Source organism: Elgaria multicarinata, chromosome 1 (genome assembly GCF_023053635.1).
Source record: "Elgaria multicarinata webbii isolate HBS135686 ecotype San Diego chromosome 1, rElgMul1.1.pri, whole genome shotgun sequence".
NCBI lineage: Eukaryota > Metazoa > Chordata > Lepidosauria > Squamata > Anguidae > Elgaria > Elgaria multicarinata.
Window position 1 is genome coordinate 169,394,711 of NC_086171.1, and position 24,664 is coordinate 169,419,374.

The 24,664-nt window shown below is 42.0% G+C and overlaps 1 protein-coding gene across 5 annotated transcripts in view; it reads left to right on the forward strand.

Moving 5' to 3' along the window:
- The first annotated feature begins 1,369 nt into the window (after window positions 1–1,369).
- The window catches only part of PFKFB2 (6-phosphofructo-2-kinase/fructose-2,6-biphosphatase 2), a 39,661-nt gene continuing 16,366 nt past the window's right edge, over window positions 1,370–24,664 (forward strand). For 4 of the 5 annotated variants that reach the window (XM_063142886.1, XM_063142895.1, XM_063142901.1 and 1 more), the window contains exons 1-13: window positions 1,370–1,567; window positions 5,284–5,409; window positions 6,470–6,566; window positions 7,595–7,661; window positions 9,613–9,687; window positions 10,270–10,326; window positions 11,888–12,012; window positions 14,375–14,582; window positions 16,014–16,160; window positions 16,599–16,703; window positions 20,561–20,690; window positions 23,007–23,069; window positions 24,347–24,417. In XM_063142886.1, the coding sequence (XP_062998956.1) occupies window positions 1,468–1,567; window positions 5,284–5,409; window positions 6,470–6,566; window positions 7,595–7,661; window positions 9,613–9,687; window positions 10,270–10,326; window positions 11,888–12,012; window positions 14,375–14,582; window positions 16,014–16,160; window positions 16,599–16,703; window positions 20,561–20,690; window positions 23,007–23,069; window positions 24,347–24,417 (1,371 nt within the window). In that variant the 5' untranslated portion in view covers window positions 1,370–1,467. The remainder of the gene's footprint in view (window positions 1,568–5,283; window positions 5,410–6,469; window positions 6,567–7,594; window positions 7,662–9,612; window positions 9,688–10,269; window positions 10,327–11,887; window positions 12,013–14,374; window positions 14,583–16,013; window positions 16,161–16,598; window positions 16,704–20,560; window positions 20,691–23,006; window positions 23,070–24,346; window positions 24,418–24,664) is intronic. The other variant, XM_063142900.1, reaches the window with a different exon arrangement.

Sequence of the window (24,664 nt, forward strand, 5' to 3'; positions counted from 1 at the left end):
TGCACACTCCAATAATCCTGCGCGACGTGTGCATGTCGATGTGCATGCATGCGTGCGGTGAGGAATTCCCTCCGCCTCTCCAACTGTGGGAAATACATTTGCAACAAGGTGCCTTCCCACAATGAGGCTGGGGGCTCCGATTTCAGTGGGGCTGTGAATCCGCTCTGGGTGTCACCAGAACTCTAAAGGAGGTATCCAAAGTGCTGAGCTTATTGTGGGGTTTGGGTTCAGCACCTTGGATAGTTCCTTTTAGGTTCTTACTGAAGCCACAGCCCCACTGAAATCGGAGCCACCAACCTCCAATGTCCTCCAGATGTTTGAACTACGACTACCAGAATTCCCCAGCCAGTGTAGCTGGCTGGGGAATTCTGGGAATCGTAGTCCAACGCACCTGGAGGGCACCCGGTTGAAGAAGGCAGACTTTCCCGGCTTGTCCACGTTTCCTTGCGCGTTTGTTAACTTCACGCTCCTCCGCGTATCGGGCTCTGCCCCGTGTGCCCTTCGCGCCGCCTTTGCATATCCGCGTCTTCGCGTAACAGCCCTCCTCTTCCCGCTCGGCGCCTGGGAGGAGACGCTGCTGCCCCTGCACCTAGGTACCTGCCGCGACCGGGCTGCACTGCAGTGCCTATTGCTCCGCCGAGCTTTGGAGCGGGCTCCTTCGGTGGCTGGGCTTCCACTTCGGAGCTGCGGGACCGGCTCCTCTCACGCGCTGGAAAGTCGCTGGACTTGCGGTCTCCGTCGGCTACGGTTAAGGTAGGTGTGTTGGGGCCCGGAACCAGGGTCTCTTTTCTGGGCTCGGGTAAAAGAATCAAAGCCGCCGGCTGCTGGACCGACAGATGGGCTCCGACCTCTGGGCATCAATGTCCGCCAACCTTCGCACCTTCCTGGTACTGACGATTTCAGACCGGCCACAGTGACGCCCTCTAGCCTAAACGACTCTTGGGAGTTCTGCATATAGGAGAAGGAGGAGGAATGAAATTCCAGATAATGGATGCTAAGCAGGTGTGCTCCGCCTGTGTTGAACCACCACTCCCATCATCCCCAGCCACAAAGGCAGGGTGGGGAAGACTGCTATAAGGTTTTGTTACCTGTCTGCACAAAGGCCCCTTTGGGAGAAGAACACCTTTTCCTGCTTTTCTTCTCTATGGGTTTTGTTTCACCTTTTGCATCTAAGACTGGGTTTCTCTCTTTTGTCCTGACCTTGACTGGCAACTTCCATGTAGCCTCCGCCTCTCTCTCTCTCTCTCTCTCTCTCTCTCTCTCTCTCTCTCTCTTTTTTTTTTTCTCCCAGCCCCATTCCCCCTGCAATCCCTGCTGGAAGGAACGTCACGGACAGATTGCCGCTCTGCTTGTTCTTTCTTCTTTCCTTCGTGAGAGCTTAGCATTTCATAACGCTTCTGTTTTGTTCTACATTTTTCTAGAAGGAGTCTAGGGAGCCGAAAGTGAGAGTGCCTGTGCCTTGCAGCAATGTCAGGGGATGCAGCTCCAATCCCAGAACAGGTAAATGGCAACAGTTGCAGCCAAGAAAACAAACCTTCAAATCTGCGAGCTTCGGAGAAGAAGTGCTGTGAGTATTTGTGATGGTTCTGGGGAACACATTTTTTTCTTGTACAGAGGTCAGACAGTCAATTCCTCTTTCTTTTTTCAGTTTGACCACAGTATTAAACATAGGAATGGCTTCTTTCCCAAGGCAATGCAGTTGATATTTTGAGACAACATTAAATAACATATTTAGGTCTTGGGCAGTGATCCAGTACTGAATGGTGGTGGATGTACTCTGCCTTATAAAAAGCTTCTTGCAGGATATAGTTGGTTGGAATAGGATTGTGAAGGGTTCAAATCTCTACTCACCTATGAAATTCGTTCGGGAACCTGGGCCAGTTATTCTTTTATCCTATGCTATTTCACAGGGCAGTCCTGAAGATACTAGCTCTGGAGTGGGAGCAAAATTATGTATACTGTCAGCAGTTCCTTGGAGGACGATTAGGACAAAAATGTAATAAATATTCTTTGAATAGAAACACTTTAAAGGAATGTATAATGGAATTAGCCATCTACTCAAGCAACCAGATTTCAACTGAAATATTAAGCCCTACCCAACTTTGAAGAGCTGTGTACTTTTAGGATGCCTGCCAAAAGGACTGTGGGACTGTCCCATATGCTGTGGGTCCCTAGCTCCTAGAAGACTTTCTATTATTGTGACGGCCATATCATATTTTGCTGGTAAATTATAAACAGCTCCAGGATCAAGGGGACTTTAGCCTATACTTCTCAGTACTTAGTACTTTGCATTTGTTCTAGATCTTCTGGGAAGAAAGTGAATGTCAAGTCAAGTAAGTAGGTCAATGAGGTGACTTCTATTTAGTACCTTGTAAACTAACCAGTTTGAGGGCAGTCTTGTAATTATACAAAATATTCACACATCCCACTGGTGGGTCCCTCTCCACTACCATGGGGTATCACTCGTCTGCACCCCAATCCTAAATATTTTATGTTGCTTGTATGACCACAATGCTAAATTCCCTATTGTATTCATGTAACAGTTTGGTTTGCAACATTGTACTGGCACAGTGGTTTGCCTGCATTTTGTTTTTGCTGGCAGAGCAAGACTCTTCTGAGCTGTCTCCTGGGCTTCATTTTCCAGTGGCACTGGCTTGTTTTATTTGTGGAATCTTTTTCCATCCCTGGAGAATTAAAGCCAAACTAGATTCTACATAGGAGATATGTTTAACAGACCCTGGGTGGTGCTCAACCACAGGAGAAAGAAATTTGAGCAGCAATATAGTGTGGGAGAATACCTTTTTTATTTGGACTAGGTTTTTGGGGGAGGGCAGCTTTGTCCCACCAACTGAGGAAAAAATGTGATTATCCACCATACAGATGGATATAGGTTCCCCACACACACAGTTGTAAAACAGATTGGAGGCCATCTTTGAGCTAAAAATAGCCAGAGTAGAAACGGTTAAGCAGCTATTTCCCCCTCCCCTCTCCCCACACCATTTCTTAACTCAAACTGATAGCTTCCAACAGCTATTTTTTATTTATTTTTTAATGTCGAGAAACTTGCATCACCCTTGTAATGTCCAGTTAGCCCTTAATTGATCAAAACATGTTTGTAAGATGCTTGGCTTAGGACAATGTCCACTTTATATTGCACAGTACTTGAACATATCAGATCCATAGGTAAACACCAAGTGTGTGTTCCTCTCCACAGCAATATCCTGCCTTTCTGTGAACCTTTTGCTTTTATTTTTCTCTTATTTAGTGTTTTGAAGGTAGAAGGTAGAAACCGCCATGTAGCTACCCTCTTTCAACAAAGCTATGTTCTCTATTCCCAGTTGGTTACTTGTGAGCTGGGTAGCATGTTGTTGTGTTGGATCCAAGATCAGCCTTCTATGGTCAGAAGGGCTTCACTCACAAGTTCTCTCTGTGTGCCTTTTGGGGATCCTCCTCCCTTCCGCCACACCACAGCTCACCCCATTTAGCAGGGTCCCCCTAAAATGCTGTGTAGCATTTTCAGGGGGCTGGAGGGACTGCTGTAGAGAGGAGGGGGAGGAGAAGTCTGCTCTCACCCGCCCAGTTGCACATGCCTAAATCTGGTTTCAGCCCATCTTCTTTGGTTTTGGACTGGCAGGACTGTAACACTGAGGCTAAAATGTGATTCAGTGATTGCCTGTATAAGCCCTTAAAGCTGTTCTCCCTTTCAGACAGACCCTAGCTTACCTTCATTGGTCTATTTGTTTTTGACACTGGGCACAGTGAATCCCTTTTGCTGAAGCTCTGTCAAAAACAAAGCAAGAATGCGGATTTGCACAAGAATTTGCACAAGAATGTGGATTTCCTTTCTTGCAACTTCCATTCTTGTAACTTCTATTCTTGCAACTTACATTCATTTCCTCCTAGTCTGCATAGAAGTTCACCCTGTACTGTGCCTATTTTTTATGTTAGTCTACTTTTTTAACCCTGGGGAAACATTTCCTTGTCGAGTTTTGGCTGAACTGCATTTCAGAGGAGAACAGGGCCAGATCTATACCAAGCAGAATAAAACAATTTAAAAACATTTTGAAAACTGTATATGGAGTGTGTCATGGACTCCAACCGTTGTCAAAACTGTTATAAACCATTTTAAAGCAGTACTGTATATCCTTCCCATGTCTCATTAATAAAGTTAGCAGGCTTTAGAGCATGATCTTATTAAAAGTCCGTATGAACTTCCAGCAAATCAGTAATGAAGCAGCTTCAGGCTTCTTTCACATGATATCTGTCAAAGATGGACTTGGCCATATTATATCTGTAAAATTTTGCAACTCTGAGGTTCAGCCCTGGATCTGTTACAGATGGAGTAGGAACCAGTGGCCCTTGGCCTAATTTCTGCAAGCAATCAGTTCAGACCTCTGGCAGGCATGATCTGTCTGTCCTCAGGCAGTCCCACCAGGCAGGGAGAAATAGGAAGGGTGGGAAGAGAGAAGGGAGTATCAGAAAGACAGAGCGAGAAAGGGGTAACCTGCTTACTGCTAGCTTTGGCTCAGCTCACTGCCAGCACAAAACCCCTAACACATTATCCCCAAGGGACAGAAAAAAGATTTCCCCCCATCTGCATTACTGTAACTGTGAATGTTGGCATTAACTGCAATGGAGTCAGGATGTCTTGGAAAAGTACCTATAGGTTCCACAGTACTTCACCCTTGGCCTTTCAGTCCCTGCTATGCTTGGCATAATCCAAATACAGATTTCCATCAAGAATGAGAAAGTATTCTTTCATTAAGTGGGGGGGGGGGGGAACCTATGTCATAACGAACAATATTAAATCCTGAGCAATGTCTGTTCATTTCATGGAAGCCTGGGAATGAAAGATAGTATCTGGGACAAAAACAAAATAAAAGACCAATTTAATTTTTTCAGCACTCAGCATGTTCACAAAAGAAGCTGGCTCCTTTCGTGTTCTCTGGAGGGATCTTTTGAGTTTAACATTTTTTTCTCTCTTAACCTTGAAAAGCCCCCAGCTTAATTGGGAAACATTTAAAACTGTGAGTGACATGTTCACTTTGAAGCACTTAGTCAGTGGCTATTTTTTGCTTGGCTAGCCTACTTCATTAGTAAACACCTTGAGAGACCATGCCATGGTCTGCTGATTAATTATGGGGAAAGAGTGCAGTGCCTTGTTTATGGCAGATGCATGGGCAGAAGGAGTAGTGGGAGGCAGATATTATTTTGGCTTCTTGCAGCATTTTTCTTTTTGTGCTTTGTAGAAGTGACTGATTTTTGTCTCTGTTTTCTTTACAGCATGGGCCTCTTATATGACCAATTCCCCTACTCTGATTGTAATGATAGGCCTTCCTGCAAGAGGCAAGACCTATGTGTCCAAGAAATTAACTCGCTACCTCAACTGGATTGGAGTGCCTACAAAAGGTTCTTGGATATTTTTATGCATGGGATGTTGTTCTAAACTATTGACTAAAAGAATAAAAATAATTCAGATTCTATGCATGGTAGGCAGCTGAGGAAAGGAGTGTCTCTATGGGTGGCTGAGGAAGCTGGCAATTAGAAATTCAAATTAATTTGATCATGGTTGCCTGAGTTTCACTTCTTCCCAAAGTTTAAAGGTTATTCTTGGGCTGCTTCCAGACAAGGCTGCAGTCATCCTGCCTCATTCACTGAATGTTATGGGGGGTTCAGATGACAACGTCTTCCATTAGTAACTCTCCTGGGTTTTCTCACCACTGCTTCTGCCTTTTTTCTTTCAGCAAAAAAATACAAAAAACCATGAAAGAGGAAAAGATGGAATACCAGTACTATATATTTTTTTTATTGGTCATGCCCAGAGCCCTTCATCTGGAAGCACTCTGAGAGCTCCATCAGACAGGGGGAAATCACGGTTCCCTACCATTGCTTCTCTACCCCCACTTCTGTTGCACAATACTCCCTCTTTCTCACAGAGAAGAAAGAGGAAGTAAACAACATCCATGTGGCCCATTCAGTGGGCCATTGTTATATAGATACTTCTGCACACAGCAGGAGATAGTGGACTTACTGGGGGGCGTTGTCACAAGGAGAAGGCTAGAAGGGATGGAAGACACAGGCCTTAGTTAGACCTAAGGTTTATCCCGGGATCATCCCAGGGTCATCCCTGTTCATGTAAATGACACACAGGGTATCCCGGGAGCAGGCAAGGACAACCCCAGGACGATCCTGGGATAAACCTTAGGTCTAGCTAAGGCCACACAGGAGGTGGACAATGACATGAATAAGACCCACGAAAATCTGTGAGTGCCCAGGAACGCTCATCTGATGATGCTCTGAAATAACAGGACTTTCCCTATCTTATTTATAGCTCCTGCAGTCTTTAACGTGTAATTTTTTTAGTTATCAGAATACCTCCAGACAGGCAGGCAAATTACTTCTTTGCATGGTGAAAAAAATGTTTATTATGGAATGTTGCCAACTGAATTCCTTAATTTGCTTTTTGAAGTGTTTAATTTAGGAGTGTATCGTCGTGAAGCAGTACAATCATACAAATCATATGATTTCTTCAGACATGATAATGAAGAAGCCATGAGGATTCGAAAGTAAGCTAATATATCAACATCTCTCAAAATACGATATAAATGATCTTAATCTAATATCTTTGTTGCTAGTTTTGGAAAGCACTAAAATAAACCCAAAATATGATGGAGGCAGCAATCCTATGCACACTTTCCAGAAACTAAGCCACTTCAAACAGAGTGGATTTATTTTCCATAGCACGAAGTAGGATTGCTCTGCCCACCTTTGAATATAGAAAAGCAAAAGAATCTTACAGCATAATGTGCATGTTTACTCAGAAGCCAGTTCCACTGTGTTCAGTGACACTTACTTCCAGGTAAGTGTGTATAAGGTTGCAATCTTTATCTTGTAGTAAGAAAGAAGTGGCAGGCTAAAGGATAGAGAACGTGTAAAGGAAGGACAGATCTTCTCACATCAGTTCGTTGGTTTCTGTTCACCACTCTGCTGCTAAGATCATCTTCTTGGCTCACTGCTCTGACCATGTTACTCCACTTCTGAAATCTCTTCATTGGCTTCCAATTCACCTCGGAATCCAATCAAAACTTCTCCTGTTAACCTACAAAGCTTGTAGGTTGATGTTACTAGTGGCCATGTCCATTTACACTAATTTGTACTTGGTCTTATACATGTGCTTTGTTATCTCTTTAGAATGAATTTTAAGGTTGTTTGTTTTGGATCAAGTTCATGTTATTAAAACACTTTTTTTAGAAATGAGTCAGGCTGGCAGAAATATAACTACCATTTGGAAGAAATACAGACACATTTATGAAAGAGTAGCTTGTAATTATCTGTATTCTTTATTAGAAAAAGATGTTGCTGGTAGGACCAGCAACAAGTACTCATGTTCTGCCAGACTCACCACAAATCTGATTTCAGTAAAGGAAGATATTGGGGGGGGAAATGGTATGCCTTTAAAAGAAACATAGAGTTGCCATGGTGAGATAATAATATAGCTGTAAACTATATCCCACTGAATAACTGTTTCAGATGGTTTGGCTTCTTATTGCTTTACAATTCATCATACTATATTGTTTAATTTTAATTTTTGCAGACAATGTGCCTTGGTGGCCCTTGAAGATGTGAAAGTTTATCTCATGGAAGAGTGTGGCCAGATTGCTGTAGGTATACACTAGATCCATCTAGTGGTTTGGGATCCACTACTGATTCACTGTAAATGGGAGACAAAAGATAAAGGGCTTTGCTAGACCTGCCGGGTTATCCCGGCAGGGAGGCGGGGCCAAGGCATGCTAACGTTAGCGCGCGCTGCCGCAGCTTCCAGACGGCGGACGTGCAGGGACGTCGGACGCCTGCAGCATCCGCCATTTTTTTTCTCAGTTTAAAGGGGCCGCGTGCAGCCTGAAGACTCCGGACTGGTAAGTCTGGTTTTTTTACCGGGGGGGGGGGGGGCGGGAAGGATGGCAGGGGGGGTGGCAAGGGGGGAGGGGGGTGACAGAGAGAGCGCTGTGCGCCGCCGCCTGAGGAAGCAGGCGAGCGGCGCTTGCCCGGGCAAGGGCTGGCATGGGGCGGCATTGCCCTAGCAAGCGCCGCTCGCCTGCTTTCTCGGGCGACAGCGCGCGGCACTCTCTCTGTCACCCCCTCCCCCCTTGCCACCCCCCGCCATCCTTCCTGCCCCTCTCTTTCCTCCCCCCCGGGCCGATGGGCACAGCGCTCGTATGAGCGCTGTGCCAGGTCCGTGGCTTTTCGCGGCTACTCGCGAGTAAGCGAGTAGCCGCAAAAAGCCACGGAAGTAGCTAGACTTCCCCCAGCCCCAGCCTGAGGCCGGAGCTGGGGAAAAGGCGCGCCATAAGCGACTTTGCTTATGGCGCGTTAGACGAGGCCTCAGTGCGGTCTGCCGCCGGATTTCCCTGTGCGTCATCTGGACGCACAGCAGGGAAACCGGGTCTGAAGGCGCGCTAAGGCCTCGTCTAGGAAGGCCCAAAATAACAGCACGACCACCATACAAATATATAAAGAAGTGGGTTGTTGGCCTAAGGGTGGGTCCCAGATCTGAAAAGATTGACAAGTATTGGACTGGACGAATGAGAACTTATGGAAAATGTTTGGAGCTCATTTACAATTGGAGATCAAGAGATAGAAACTCAGAGGTTGAACCAAGGGGTCTTTTTTTCATAGTTGGGGTGCGGTGTAGCATTTCATGGCAAATTGAAACATTGTTTCATGAAATGCTTTCTCAAAAAGAGAATGTTTTGATGAGTGTGTGTGTGTTCTTGCCACTGTTCTTCATACTTTAATAACAGTTTTCTTTTTAATATTAATTTAAATAGTTCTTTTGTGCTGTTTTATAGCATGTTACATTTGAAACTGGGAGTAAGTTGTTCTATATTGATGTAAATCACAGTAACATCACTTTTGACGAAGGGTAATAGTTTAATAAATAGTGATGACTGTCTCTAGTTGCTGGTTCTTCTGGGCCTGGCAGTGCTGAAGCCCCTGAGGAGATTGTACAAGCCAATCACTCACATAGACTTTTGTTGCAAATTTGAAACTGTCTGTCACCCAGTTCTCTCAGATAGCCCATCTCTTGCTGAAGACTACTAGATTTGGCTCTTAAAGAGGCAGTATACAGCAGTAAGTGTGAACCAACATGTTAAGTGTAAATTGGCCCCAAGTTTTGGTTATTTGTGTGTGTATCTATTTATATTTGTTGTGAGGTACCGTAGACTCTTAGGGATGGGAGAGATAAAAATGTAATTAATAAATATTTTAGTATTTGATTAAAACTGCTTCACACCTGACATTTTACCTATCATATTTAGATAAATAAGATTTTTACCTGCATTCATAGTAAAAACATAGGGTGTGAAACAGCTGTAAGTTGCTCTGAATTTTTTGAGATTCAGCATGCAATTTATGCTCCGAGTTTCATTTCGTCCAATCCATTATTAAATAAATAGTGAGATTCAAAGATATTTAGGCATCTGGGTATTAAAGTTTTGTTTCCCAGTGATTCCAATCTTCATAACATATCTAAACACCATAGGCAATTCCGGCAATTCCAGATATTGTTACTTAGTATTGCAATTTATCTTCTCTTTTCTTTTTGTTTAGGTCTTTGATGCAACCAACACAACTCGAGAGAGGCGGGACATGATCTTAAATTTTGCGAAGGACAATTCTTTTAAGGTGACTATTTCATTGAAACTTTGCCCCAGTACAGAAGTCAGAAATGACTCTCATTTTGTGCCAGAGCAAGAGCTTTCCAGTTGAAAAGGTCTTGACACCACTGGCAATCTGGCAAGCACATTTGTGGATTCCTGTAAATGAGCAAAGCGCCTGCCATTCAGTATTCCCCATTCCCTTAGTCCACAGGTAGTAGGCCCTTTAGCTCATTCTGATCTCCCATCTGTTCACATAGTTGATCATAGGGCCAGGATGCATCATGCAGTCAACATGCAGTTGGATTTGTAGAATTAGCAGGACAAAGTTCCAGGAGAAAATTGACCTGCCCTTTCTAAAATGTTTCCTGTGTTTATGGCTGAACAACAAAGCACTGAATTTATCATGTAAGAAGCATCAATGGAGACACACCAATTTCTCTTGTTTTGGATTATTTCTAATTAAGGATTTATTATTATTAAATTATGGATATTAGGGATCTGATAGTTGCTGTAGATACAAAATCTGAATAAGACATTCTGAGATTATGAATGTCAACATGGGCCTGCATTTTACTAAGCATTTTTTCTATGTATGTTTCTTTTGCAGGTTTTTTTTGTGGAGTCTGTCTGTGATGATCCAGAGGTCATTGCTGCCAATATATTGGTTAGTATTATACATTCCTCAAAAGCTGTCCATGTAGTGTTCTACTTTAATAATTTCCCATTCATTAAGGCTGGAAGTAGATCACTGTTACTAGAGGCAGATCTCAGTTTTTGTAATGTTTAAGACAAACTTGACACTTTGTGCATCTTTTGTACTTGCCACTGGTGCAGCAGTGTTCTGTGAAGCTATGGTGGTTAAGCATTTTGAGCTGAACATTATAGCTTAGTGTGTTGTGTGAACCATGACTTAGCATGTCATGTGAAATATAACTTACTGTGTCATGTGTGAACCATTCCTAACCATTTGCTGCAAAAGGGTTAGTGGCCTAACCATTGCTTAGTGTGTTGTCTGAGCAGGCCCGATGAATTTTATGTAAGTGATGATATGGAAAGGGATGTAGCTGATGGATAGAGCACATGCTTTGCACTCAGAAGGTCCCAGGTTCAATCCCCAGGTAGGACTAGAAAACGACTCCTGCCTGAAACTGGAGAACTGTTGTCAGTCAACATAGACAGTACAAACCTGGATAGCACTAGTATTTGGCTCAGCAATTATCATAGCTTTCTGTGGGATGAGAATGATCCCCAGAGATTGGGTTAATATTTGGAGTGACAAATTCTCAGAACATTTGGATGGTGACTGAGCTTATCATTAATGATGAGGTGGTCAAGGGTTTCTCCTTTTTTTCCCTTTTTCTTTAAGAAAAAGAAAAAAGAAAGGAACAACTTTGTTATCACTTCAAGGCCATCCCCAGCAGTGCAGTAAGGCTCCCTTCTCCCTTGGAACAGAATGCTCCATGGGACCACATTCTTTGGTGGGAGGGAAGTGGCTCCTGCCATTTACCAGTTCTAATATACATCTTTACCCCTAATTGTGTACACTTTACATTTCTAAGTCTGTTGCTGCATACTGCTGTTGCAATTTTATATGAAGTGTGCCCTCTGTAGAAACTGGGTAAAGCTGGTGGCTACTTCCTTAGATTGTAAAACAGACATTATTTATTCAAGCATGGGAACCTAAGGCAAAAAGTTGTATTTACATGAACAACAGAAGAGTTTGGAAGTTAAAATGAAGGTATTGAATTATTGACCTTGGGATATATTTTCATATGAAGATTGTACTGCAAACAGCTTGCATGCAAAGGTAAACAAAATAGCAGCCCAGTCTACCTCTTTGCTTAGCAAATAACACACTGTTCATTTGGAATTTGTTTCTATGCTAGGAGAAGATAGACAATTAGAGTGCAATCCTGTGCATGTTTAGACGGAAGTAAATCCTACACCTCCAAGCTATGCTCCAGGTAGTATTCAATATTATTTCTATGTGGAATGAACCCATTGAAATGAGTGGGACATACGTTAGTCATGACTAATATAGATCCTATTAGTTTCAATGGGTTTTCTCTACATAGGACTAACATTGGATACTAAGTTTAAATAATACCTGTTCAGAAGTGTAGGGATGCCATGTAGTACTGAATATGATTGTACCACAGAATATGTGTAAAGTTTGCTTAAGTTTTAAAAAGTGGGGTTTTGTTTGTTTGTTTTTTGTTCATCAGGAAGTGAAAGTCTCGAGCCCCGACTACCCAGAGAGAAACCGAGAGAATGTGATGGATGATTTCCTAAAGCGAATAGAGTGCTATAAAGTCACCTATCAGCCTCTTGATCCAGTTCATTATGACAAGTAAGAAGCATAGCAAAAGAGTTTTGGGAATTCTGAATCATAGGCTTGGATGCAGAGATACTGGTGGAAGGCAGTGGGTGGACAGTGACTTTCCTCCAACTGCTAGCAACCCTTTCTCCGCCCTCTCAACCTCCTGAAAAGCCTCTGCTAAGGGTTGGGGACCCTTCAGTTCCCCCACACCACAGGCCAGCCCATTCAGGAGGGTACCCTGACCCTCAAGATAGCCTGATCAGGGACCTGCTGGGGAGGAGAAGCAGGCAAGTCACTTCCACTGGCACATCTCTGCAGCCAGTCTACAGTGTATTTTGGGATAAAAGTAGAGCAGATATGGGTTTACTTTATTGATTCTGGAAATATATTATGTGAAGCATAGGAAAATCTAAAGAAGTAAGGCAAAGGGAAGTTCAAGTAAGTTGAATTTTCTCTTTCCTCCTCTAGTTTAGAACATCCAAAGCCACTTTGCATGGTAGCAGAAACAGCAATTTCATACCAAGTTCCCTTATTTATTTATTTATTTATTTATTTTTGGTCTCCTATGTGTGCTCCAAGATTCCTCTCTATTTTTAGTATATAGCACTGTCCTTGCACATTTGAAGTTCTCCATCACTCTGGTCTGAAAACACTTTGTAAAAAAGAGAGAGAATTTTTTTCTTGCAGCTTCCTCAAAATACGTTTCTGATTCTCTAAGCACTCATCTGCTACAAGCACAAATTTGTCCATTTTTGGTTTAAAGAGATTACATTGTAGGTGTAAAGTTGTCTGCCTGCTATTTTAATGGCTACTGAGCTGTAAATGATGATGTCAAAATTCATAACTACCCGGTTCAGAATATGCATTTGTCTAGATTCAGTTGTGTTACAAATCAAGTATCATTTTCATCATAGGTTTTTCTCTGCACATACACAGAACTTCATATTGCATTCTAAGCCAATCAGTGAGTTTTCAAATTTCCCACAAATTTTCATGTTTTTCATTGCCAACTAATCATAGTTCAAGCAGTGTTGTGCTATGCAGAAGTTCCCAAGGATGATATTTAATGCCCGAAGAATTCTCCGAGAAAGCTTGTGAATACTGAGCCAATTCCAACCTGAGTGGAGGGGAATTTGCCCAACACTTAGTTGTAAATGAACCTTATGGACCATATTCAACTGTGCCTGTGTGCCAGCAGGAGCAATCGTTTGCACAATGGGGATTTAGTGCTTCATAAAGCAAACCAAGACAAGCAGAAATTCTTGTTTTGGAACAGGGCAGGGCAGCAGAATTTGCAGAAGGGAGCCACGCTGACCAATACCAATCCGGGAACTAGCACTTCCGCTCATTTCAGGGCTTGTTTTATGAAGCACTTGTACCCACATTGCACAAGCAGTCACAGCTGCTGACGAAACAGAATCAATGGGAGCACAGTGGCCCTGTTGGGTACCGCCTTTGTTTTACACTGTGCTTTGCTATCCCAGGTTTTAGCTTTGTTTTATTTCTATAAACCATTGGTAGGGATATGTTTGTTAACTGTCACTGGTACAAATCACCATGCCAAACACAAGAAATCACACTAATGATAGTTTATATAATAATTAGAACTTGAATAAACCATGCGTAAAATGAATTTTGTCATAAGAGAATAAACAAAGCCAACAGGGAGTCAGTCAAGGGAGAGTACAAGGACAGAGGAAGCTTGGCCATTAAAGCAATCACTTTACACAGCTTTATGTGTGAAGTTTTAATTACAATATTTTTATACCACTCCCCATTGAAAATTTTAGAGCAGTGTACAAGATAAAATAAAATAAAAACAGAATAAAAGACTTTAAAATAGATTTTTAAAGAAGCAAAGTTGCTCGTTGAAAAGTGTAGTATTCAAGTTGATATCTGGTGACATTTATGTGTTATTTGGATGAAAGGGCCATTGGGCGAGTACTAGGGAGCTTCACTGTGAGTAATGCCTGAAGGGAGCTTCTGTTTTGGCTTATGCCCACATTCAGCCATTTCTGTATTCAAGCCACTTGATGCTACAGCCAGTAAGTAATTGCCGGAGGTTACCAATACAGATTCTGTAAGTTAGGCCATAGCTAGACCTAAGGTTTATCCCTGGATCATCCAGGGGTCAAACCTGTTCATCTAGGTGACACACAGGGGATCCAGTGCTCAGGCAGGGGCGAACCCTGGATGATCCCAGGAAAAACCTTAGGTCTAGCTGTAGCCTTAGTGTCATCAATCAGATTTAGCGTGGCGCTGACATGGGGTAAGCTAATCATGTCTGCAAGCCCTTTGTGACTGTGAAATATGTACATGCAAAAGTAAATACACATTGAATGATTATGTCATGTTCTGATACTTAATGTTTCTGGTATTTTCTTAATTCCAGAGACCATTCTTTCATTAAGGTGATCAACGTAGGGCAGCGCTTCCTTGTCAACCGTGTCCAGGATTACATCCAAAGTAAAATTGTCTATTACCTCATGAATATTCATGTTCAGCCACGCACCATCTATCTTTGTAGACATGGCGAGAGTGAGTGCAACCTTGTCAGCAAGATTGGTGGGGACTCCGGCCTGTCAACACGAGGGAAGCAGGTATGATCCATCACTTCTGCATCTGCATATCAGGAGCTAAGATGAGGCTCAGATTTTCTACAGATGTTCAATTTCAATTGAGTTGAAGAGCAGAAACATACAACAATCACATGCAATAAAAATGTCATCCTAAATTTATTCCACTGGTAGCATTCCTGCTTGTGGAACTCATGAGTTTATTAAATAACTGAAAAAATTCCAAGAACGCTTCCACATTTTCCCATCGTTACATTAGTAAATATATGTATATTTCTCCCAGTAAAGCAACCTTTTTTTTAATAAATCAAAAGCCTTAATCATTGTAGAAACTTATAACATTGGATGTGACCATTTATATTGGAACAGTTCTTAAACTTAAGCCAAGAATGTAGCATTATCTGTCTTCACATATATGTTCTTTCCAGGGGTGGGGAACATTTTCAGGGTGGGGTGGGCAGATGACCCCCAAACACAGCCTTTCATGAGCCAGTTAATATCAGAGGATGTGGTGTCCCGCTGGGACCCACATTGGGGGCTTTGCCCAGCTTGGAAACCCCATGAGCTACAAAGCTGACTGAAGCGGGGCACCTGGAGGAATGCTTGATTGGGGCATTTTGCCGTTTCCTTGCCATTGAGGTAAGGCATAGGGTGGATGATTCCCGCTTCATGCGCTATTCATACACAGGTGTGCCAGCTCCTTCCAGCACCAGCCAACTTCCCCCAGCACCCTATTACCCTGATCTGTGATAACAGCTGGGATTCTCCTGTGCATCACTTGCCCAGGCAGCACACAGGGGAATCACCACTATTATCTCTGATCAGAGATTGGAAGTAACAATGAGGATTCTCTCAGGGGCTTTAGGAATCCAAGGATGCTCTGTAGGCCAGAGGTCTGCATATCTGTTCTAGATCATGGCTTTCATCCAGTGAGTGTCCCTTTGCTGAGAAGAGGTTCTTTAGTCCTATGGAGGCTTCCATCAGCAGAATGGTGAAGAAGGCATTTTCCAGCAATTTCTCCTCCTTTCTGTAGCTCCCCACAAATCTGATCTGTATGGTTGGGGAACACTTTGAAAGTGGCTGTGGGGGGGCAGGGAGGGGCTACAGAGAAGAGGGAATTGACAGAAATTGCCTCTCCTGATTCCATTGACAGAAGCCTCTGCTGGATCAAAGACACCAGTTGGATGTTAATTGGATACCACCCAATGGATATGAAAAATTATGTACCTTTTGTGGTTATACATTGTTTGTGAAGAGGTTTTGCTTTGTCAGGTACCCACATCACCTTCAAAGTTCCCATTCCCCAGTACCACTGTAGCAACCTTCTCTGACAAATGTGACCAGTATCTAACCTAAGTTGATGTTCTCATCTTTGTAATAAAGAAGGAGGAATGTTTTCCAAGTGCAATTGTGAAAATTGCAAAAGCTTCTCAGTTGTACTGTCTTGTTTCCTAGTTTGCACAAGCACTGAAAAAGTTCATCAGAGATCAGGAGATTGGGGATCTGAAGGTTTGGACGAGCCAGTTGAAGAGAACAATCCAGACAGCAGAGGCCTTGGGGGTACCATATGAGCAATGGAAGATATTGAATGAGATTGATGCAGTGAGTAGAATGGTGGAAAGGCCAAATGCTGGACCCAGGGTGGTAGGGTGGGTAGGTTTTTCAAGCAATATGTTTTGCCGTAAGGGTCATCTAAATAAAGTAATTCTTCCCTCAAGAATTAGCTATCCTGAGCCAAGAAGCCAGGTTCAGCAAATGCATCATTGGTCTTCATTTCAATGATGCTTAGACCCAAATTATGGCTGCAGTCCTACACAGACTAAGCAATGTCATCAAAGTTAAAGGATCATACAGAACTAGTATTGGGAAACATCTCTATACTCTGAAATAAAAACTTCTAAAATCTCTTTGAGTGATTTTCCCCCTCTTGTATATGGCAGCCAGCAAAACTTTTGTCACATATATTGAGAAATTGCACACCTTTAGAATGCAGATTTGTATTTCCGTTTGATCTTCTGGAATTAATTTCTGCTTTTCTAGGGAGTATGTGAAGAAATGACCTATGAAGAAATTCAAAAGAAATATCCAGATGAATTTGCACTTCGGGATCAAGATAAATACCTTTATCGTTACCCTGGAGGAGAAGTGAGGAGGTTTTATAATCAGTTCATTCAAACATTGCCACTTTAACTTTATAGGTTTGAAAGGACAGATGCTGACTTGCAGGAAAAACTGCTAAATTTATTAAAATGGTACTGCAATAGAGAATTCTCATTGAACTGGTTTATCATCAACCATGGTTTATCATCTCAGAACTGAGCTGCCCACAGCAAGCCTCAAGTTTTTTATTTAATTATTGATTACATTTCTATACTGCCCAATAGCCAAAGCTTTCTGGGTGGTTCATAGAATCATAGAATCATAGAATAGCAGAGTTGGAAGGGACCTACAAGGCCATCGAGTCCAACCCCCTGCTCAATGCAGGAATCCACCCTAAAGCATCCCCGACAGATGCTTGTCCAGCTGCCTCTTGAAGGCCTCTAGGGTGGGAGAGACCACAACCTCACCAGGCAACTGATTCCATTGTCTTACTGCTCTAACAGTCAGGAAGTTTTTCCTGATGTCCAGCTGGAATCTGGTTTCCTTTAACTTGAGTCCATTATTCCGTGTCCTGCACTCTGGGAGGATCGAGAAGAGATCCTGGCCCTCCTCTGTGTGACAACCTTTTAAGTATTTGAAGAGTGCTATAATGTCTCCCCTCAATCTTCTCTTCTCCAGGCTAAACATGCCCAGTTCTTTCAGTCTCTCTTCATAGGGCTTTGTTTCCAGACCCCTGATCATCCTGGTTGCCCTCCTCTGAACACGCTCCAGCTTGTCTGCGTCCTTCTTGAATTGTGGAGCCCAGAACTGGACACAATACTCTAGATGAGGCCTAACCAGGGCCGAATAGAGAGGAACCAGTACCTCACGTGATTTGGAAGCTATACTTCTATTAACGCAGCCCAAAATAGCATTTGCCTTTCTTGCAGCCATATCGCACTGTTGGCTCATATTCAGCTTGCAATCTACAACAATTCCAAGAGCCTTCTCGTTTGTAGTATTGCTGAGCCAAGTATCCCCCATCTTGTAACTGTGCCTTTGGTTTCTATTTCCTAAATGGAGAACTTGGCATTTATCCCTATTAAATTTCATCCTGTTGTTTTCAGCCCAGCACTCCAGCCTATCAAGATCACTTTGAAGTTTGTTTCTGTCTTCCAGGGTATTAGCTATCCCACCCAATTTTGTGTCATCTGCAAATCTGATCAGCGTTCCCTGCACCTCCTCGTCCAAATCATTAATAAAAATGTTGAAGAGCACTGGGCCCAGGACTGAGCTCTGCGGTACCCCACTCGTTGCCTCTCCCCAGTTTGAGAAGGTTCCATTGATAAGTACTCTTTGAGTCCGATTCTGTAGCCAACTGTGAATCCACCTAATAGTTGTTCCATCTAGCCCACTTTTAGCTAGTTTGTTAATCAGAATGTCATGTGGTACTTTGTCAAAAGCTTTGCTGATGTCAAGATATATGACATCCACAGCGTTCCCACAGTCCACAAGGGAGGTTACCTTATCAAAAAATGAGATCAAATTTGTCTGACAGGACTTGTTCTTGACAAATCCATGTTGGCTTCTAGTGATCACCGCATTGATTTCAAGGTGTTTACAGATTGACTTCTTTATAATCTGCTCCAGAATTTTCCCAGGGATGGATGACAGACTGTCTGGTCTGTAGTTCCCAGGTTCTTCCTTTTTGCCCTTTTTGAAGATAGGGACAACGTTAGCCCTCCTCCAGTCGTCCGGCACCTCACCCATCTTCCATGATTTTGCAAAGATAATAGACAAAGGTTCTGAGAGTTCTTCCGCTAGCTCCTTCATTACTCTAAGATGCAGTTCATTGGGCCCTTGAGATTTGAACTCATTCAAGGAAATTAGGTGTTCTTTGACCATTTGTTTATCAATCTCAAACTGTAATCCTGCCCCCTCAACTTCTGCTTCACTTTTTCCAGTGGGGTCATAGACCCACTTTTGGGAGAAGACTGAGGCAAAGTAGGAATTGAGCACTTCAGCCTTTTCTTTGTCATCTGTTATCAATTTGCCATCCTCATTAAGCAGTTGAACCACCATTTCTTTCCTCTGTCTTTTACTACTCACATATCTGAAGAAAGCCTTTTTATTGCTTTTAGCATCCCTGGCTAATCTCAGCTCATTCTGAGCTTTAGCCTTCCTGACGCCATTTCGGCACTTCTGCGCCACTTGTCTGTACTCTTCTTTTGTAGCCTGGCCTTCCTTCCACTTCCTATATGTATCCTTTTTTGTTTTCAGGTCATCTCTAAGCTTTTTGTGGAGCCACATTGGTTTCCTCTGTTGTCTTCTATCTTTTCTCCTTGTTGGAATTGTTTGTAACTGTGCCTTTAAAATTTCCTTTTTTAAATACTCCCACCCATCCTGCACTCCTTTTCTCATTAGGCTCATTTGTCACAGAAGAAGACTTAAAACTATAAAATACTATAATGTAATAAAACATAATATAAAATTATTAACAGTCTAAAAGCAGAATAAAACTAGAGTAAAAACCAAAGTAAAGGCCAGCAGTAATGCACAGATATTAAAACACATTTAACACATTTTTTTAAAAAAAACCTAATGGACTGGGAAGCCTGGGAGAATAAGATGTTGACACGGTGCTGAAAAGACCTCAACATAGATACAAGTCAAGCCTATTTGGGGAAGGCATTTCACAACTGGGATGCCATCATGAAAAGGTCCTCTCATTAGTAGCCACCTGCTTCACCTCATTTGGTGGGGACATCTGCAGAAGGGTATGAAGATGACAGGTATATGTGGGAGGAGATGATCCTCAAGTCACCTGGCCCAAAGCTGTTTAGGGCATTAAAAGTTAATTCTGGCACTTTACATTGGGCCTCCAAATGGACTGGAAACCAGCACAGATCACATACATTGCAGTAATCCAAATGAGAGTTTACCAGACTGGATAACTGTGGCTAAACTACCTTTGTCCAGATAGGGTCATAGTTGATACATCAGCCTAAGCTGAAAAAGGGTGCTACATATACCATCAAGGCTACTTCAAACCTAATCCTTCAGGGGGAATGCAGTGCCCTCAAGAACAGTTTGAATACCACTCAGCTGGGCAGATGAACGACCCACTAACCATACTTATGGATTGAGCCTCAGTTTGTTGCATGCATCTAGTCCATTATCATACCAGCATGACACCAAGGAGATAGGAAGCTTTCGCTTCCATTTTTTATTAAGACCAGCTTGTCTTTTCAGCTGAACCAAACAAACTGTGGCTAATTTTAACTATGGCTTTTTTGCAACAATCCAGCATCAGGCTATGGGTTCATAAAAAATGGAAGTGAACGCTTCTGAACTTCTTGTGACCATGCCAAGGTAGGGCAGAATATACGAGCCCAAGCCTTACTGCTGCTCCTTCCTGTCACTATAAGCCATAGTTTATCATGATGTCCAAATTGGCCCATTAACAAATCCTTAGTTATGTATATGATTATCTAATCCATTATGAGCCTGCCAGGTAGTCTCATGTTTACAACATCGAAATCTCAACTTTCTGTACATTTTAATTTTTAATTTTAATTTTTTAAAATCAAAATTCTGTTACAGCCTTCAGCTCTACTTCTAGTAGCATCCATTGATACATTTTCAGAAATTAGGGTAATTCTCATACCACAGAAGAAAGTTCCCGATCATTAAAATAAAAGTATCTTCTAGCTTACTGTAAGAATTTTCAGGCTGGTCCATGTAAGCCACTGTGAATTTTCTAAAGGAAGAGCCAGGGTATAAGTATAATAGATAAAAATTGTGATGATAATAATATTAATAAAATATTCCACTATTATTATTAAAATGAAACCCTACCCTTTCAATGTGCAAAATCAGAGGATTGCTCTTTATTTCTTATTAGTATTTTTCTTGTTTTCTAGTCTTACCAAGACTTGGTCCAGCGCTTGGAACCTGTGATTATGGAGCTTGAACGTCAGGGTAACGTCCTAGTTATTGCTCACCAGGCAGTTATGAGATGCCTACTGGCCTATTTTCTTGATAAGAGTGCAGGTAAGAAATTGAAGTTATTTGTATAGCTATCCCAAAACGAAAGCCGTCACTATCTGGAACAACATGGGGTCAAACTACATACGATGCTAAATGTGTCATTAGCAATCACAACAGGTGTTTTATAAACATTAAAAGCAGGCATGGGATCCTCTGGCTTTCATCAGGACTGTAGTGTGTGGGGAGAAGAGGTTTAACTCTTTCCAATTCTGCTGTGGTCCCAGCAAAAATCACCCCAGCTGCTAGACATACACAAGGGAAGTTCCTATTAGCACGTTTTTCAAAACCTGACATGATTGCTAATGACGCCTTTAGTGGCACATGTATTTTAGCCCTTATTTCCCATAAGCGGCTATTACACTTCTGTTCAAGGTTACTGACATTCATTGCTAAAGCAAAATCACTCATATGTGCATACAAAGTCCTTTTCTGATCCTGGAGAGCATTTGCCTGAACAAATGAGAGCTTAAAAGCATAGGGGCACAGGGCCATGCATGCATCCTTCTGGCCCCAACTTTGCCATGTTGAGCAGCAAGTTCTGAAGGGGTGTTCTACTTGTGTTTGCTTGAACATAAGACTGCTCTTTCAGAGCCCTCATCTTGGGGACAGTTCTGTTCATGTTGAAACAAATGCAAGTAGAACTCCCCTTCAGACCTTCCTTCCCAATGCGGGGAGGTTGGAAACTGAGGGGGTGGGGTCTGGGAGGTAGAGGGTGGATTTTAAGCTCCCACACAGTCAAGTAAATTCTGGAGTAGAGCTAAGCTGTACTCTGGTAGTGTGAAGTGTGAATAGATGGTGCAATGAGAAAATACTAAAAACAAGACCTAGAGAGCAGGGATTCAAGTGTACTTTTACAACTGTTTATCACATGACTTTGTTATTAATTTCTAGTCTCACAGTGACTGTCTTTTTAAAAAGTTCAGTAATGTTTGTTTACTGTTACACATTAGAAAATCTATATACTATATAACTGTTTAGAGATCCTTTTAAAATACATAAGCAATATATAATAATAATAATAATAATAATAATAATAATAATAATAATAATAATAATAATATAACAATAAAGCAACAACAGAGAATCTATACTATACAAGATCATAAGTGCAGAGATTGTGTTGAATTTTGTTTTTGTTTGTTAATTTCTGTACTGCACTTAGAATGCAGTAGTGATGCACATTGAGCCCAAAATCCTAACTTCATGTATAGGATGATGGGATTTCACCTAGTGGTGACTGATAAAAAAAAAAGAGAGATCTTGGGATTCTGGTAGACAGCTCAATGAAAATGTCAATCCAGTGTACAGCTGCTGTAAAAAAAGGCAAATTCTGTGTTAGGCATGATTAGGAAAGTAATCAAAAATAAAACTTCCAATACCATACTTCCTTATACAAATGTATGGTGCAACCACATTTGTAGTACTGTATACAGTTCTGGTCACTGCACCTAAAAAGGATACTGTCGAGTTGGAAAAAATGCAGAAAGAGGCATCTAAAATGATCAAGAGGGTGGGGAAACTCTCCTCTCAGGAAAGGTTACAACATCTGGGATTGTTTCGCTTAGAAAAAAGGCCAATAAGGGGTGTACATGATAGAGGTTTACATAATTATGTGTGGTGTGGAGAAAGTGGATAGGGAGACATTTTGTTTTTTCTCTTTCCCAATACCTGGGGTCATCCTATGAAGCTGATTGATGGGACATTCAGGACAGATAAAAGCAAGTACTTCTTCACACAGTGCATAGTAAAGCTATGGAATTCACTACCACAAGAAGTAGTGATGGTCACCAATTTGGATTGCTTTAGAAGGTTTTTAGACAAATTCATGGAAGACAAGGTGATCAATAGCTACTAGTCCTGATGGCTATATGCTATCTCCAGTATAAGAGCCAACATGCCTACGTCCACCAGTTGCTCAGGAACATGACAGGGAAGTGCTGTTGCATTCATGTCCTAGTTGTGAGTTTCCCACAAGCAATTGATTGGCCACTATGTGAACAGAATGCTAGACTAGATGGATCCTTCATCTGATTCAGCATGGCTCTTATGTTCTTAGATTTTGAAAATAATAATACAAGAATGCTGTATACTGAATGGAGTTTCACTGATCAACTGAACACTCTGGGTTATTAACTGCCTCCTGTACCTATTTCCCACATTCTCTCAGGGTCACTCTTCTGAGTCTGTAGATTCATTCAGACATGTTGACAGTCAAATTCTTGTGTATTGAGGCCACAAGGAGAGTTGCATACAGCAAATTTCACATTTTGAACCATGCCTGGTGTGTCTAGGCATTAATTTCTTCTTGTATTCTTATAGATGAGCTACCCTACCTGAAGTGCCCTCTTCATACCATTTTGAAGCTCATACCAGTTGCTTATGGTAAATACTTCTTTACTTATTTGGGCATGTATCAGTTGGTAGGTACAAGAGAGAGAGGAAAATGATGTAGTGGTGAGGAAGCTAGCTGGTTTCAAATAGCTTCTCTTTCACAGAGCTTGGAAAAAAACATTAATAGCACAATCCTATGCGTGTCTATACAGAAGTGATAGAATCATAGAATAGTAGAGCTGGAAAGGGCCTATAAGTCCATCGAGTCCAACCCCCTGCTCAATGCAGGAATCCACCTTAGAGCATACCTGACAGATGGTTGTCCAGCTGCCTCTTGAATGCCTCTAGGGTGGGAGAGCCCACTACCTCCCTAGATAATTAGCTCCATTGTCGTACTGCTCTAACAGGAAGTGTTTGCTTATGTCCAGCCAGAGGCTGGCTTCCTGTAACTTGAACCCATTATTCCATGTCCTGCGCTCTGGGATGATCGAGAAGAGATCCTGGCCCTCCTCTGTGTGACAACCTTTCAAGTATTTATTTTATTTATTTATTTATTTATTTATTACATTTTTATACCGCCCAATAGCCGAAGCTCTCTGGGCGGTTCACAAAAATTAAAATCATCATAAAACAACCAACAAGTTAAAAATACAAATACAAAATACAATATAAAAAGCACAACCAGGATAAAACCACGCAGCAAAATTGATATAAGGTTAAAATACAGAGTTAAAACAGTATAATTTAAATTTAAGTTAAAATTAAGTGTTAAAATACTGAGTGAATAAAAAGGTCTTCAGCTGGCGACGAAAGGAGTACAGTGTAGGCGCCAGGCGGACCTCTCTGGGGAGCTCATTCCACAACCGGGGTGCCACAGCGGAGAAAGCCCTCCTCCTAGTATTTGAAGAGAGCTATCATGTCTCCCCTCAGTCTTCTCTTCTCAAGGTTAAACATGCCCAGTTCTTTCAGTCTCTCCTCATAGGGCTTTGTTTACAGACCCTTGACTCTCAGGTAAGCATGTATAGGATTGCAGCCTTAACCTCCCTGAAACTTGGTTTCCCATTGTAAATATGGGGATATAAACCAGACCAATCTTGTTGAAGTGTTTGCCATGATAAACATAGTAATGTCAGGCTAAATATTTGGGGGCAAGTTTCCTCCCCAACTGTTGCATATACCTTCCCTACCTTCCCATTTCACTTTTGGAATGAAGATATTTCAGTTTTTTCTTTATGCACATTGCTTTTTTTGTTTCTTTAACGTTATAGCATTTTTCCCAATAGCAATACATGATTTTAAAGTTTCTTACATGTTTCTAATTTGCGAAGGGTGCAAATTGGAAATGATTTCTCTGGATGTTGAAGCTGTGGACACACACCGAGACAAGCCATCTACAACGGTATGTACTTTACACAAATCCTTGCTTGTGTCTTCTGTTTTACATTCTGCTAACTGAGAACTCCGTCCATTACGTTGTTAACCTGAAGTACTTGAATTTAAGCTGTTCAGTCCCATTAACTTCAACAACCCAGGCTCAAGCACTTTGGCTTTATTAAGGGGTGTGGATCATGTTGCAAGGTTTGGTGTAAAGCCTTTAGAAATCAATGAGAATGTCTTTGTTTAACACAAATAGGGCTTACTGTGTT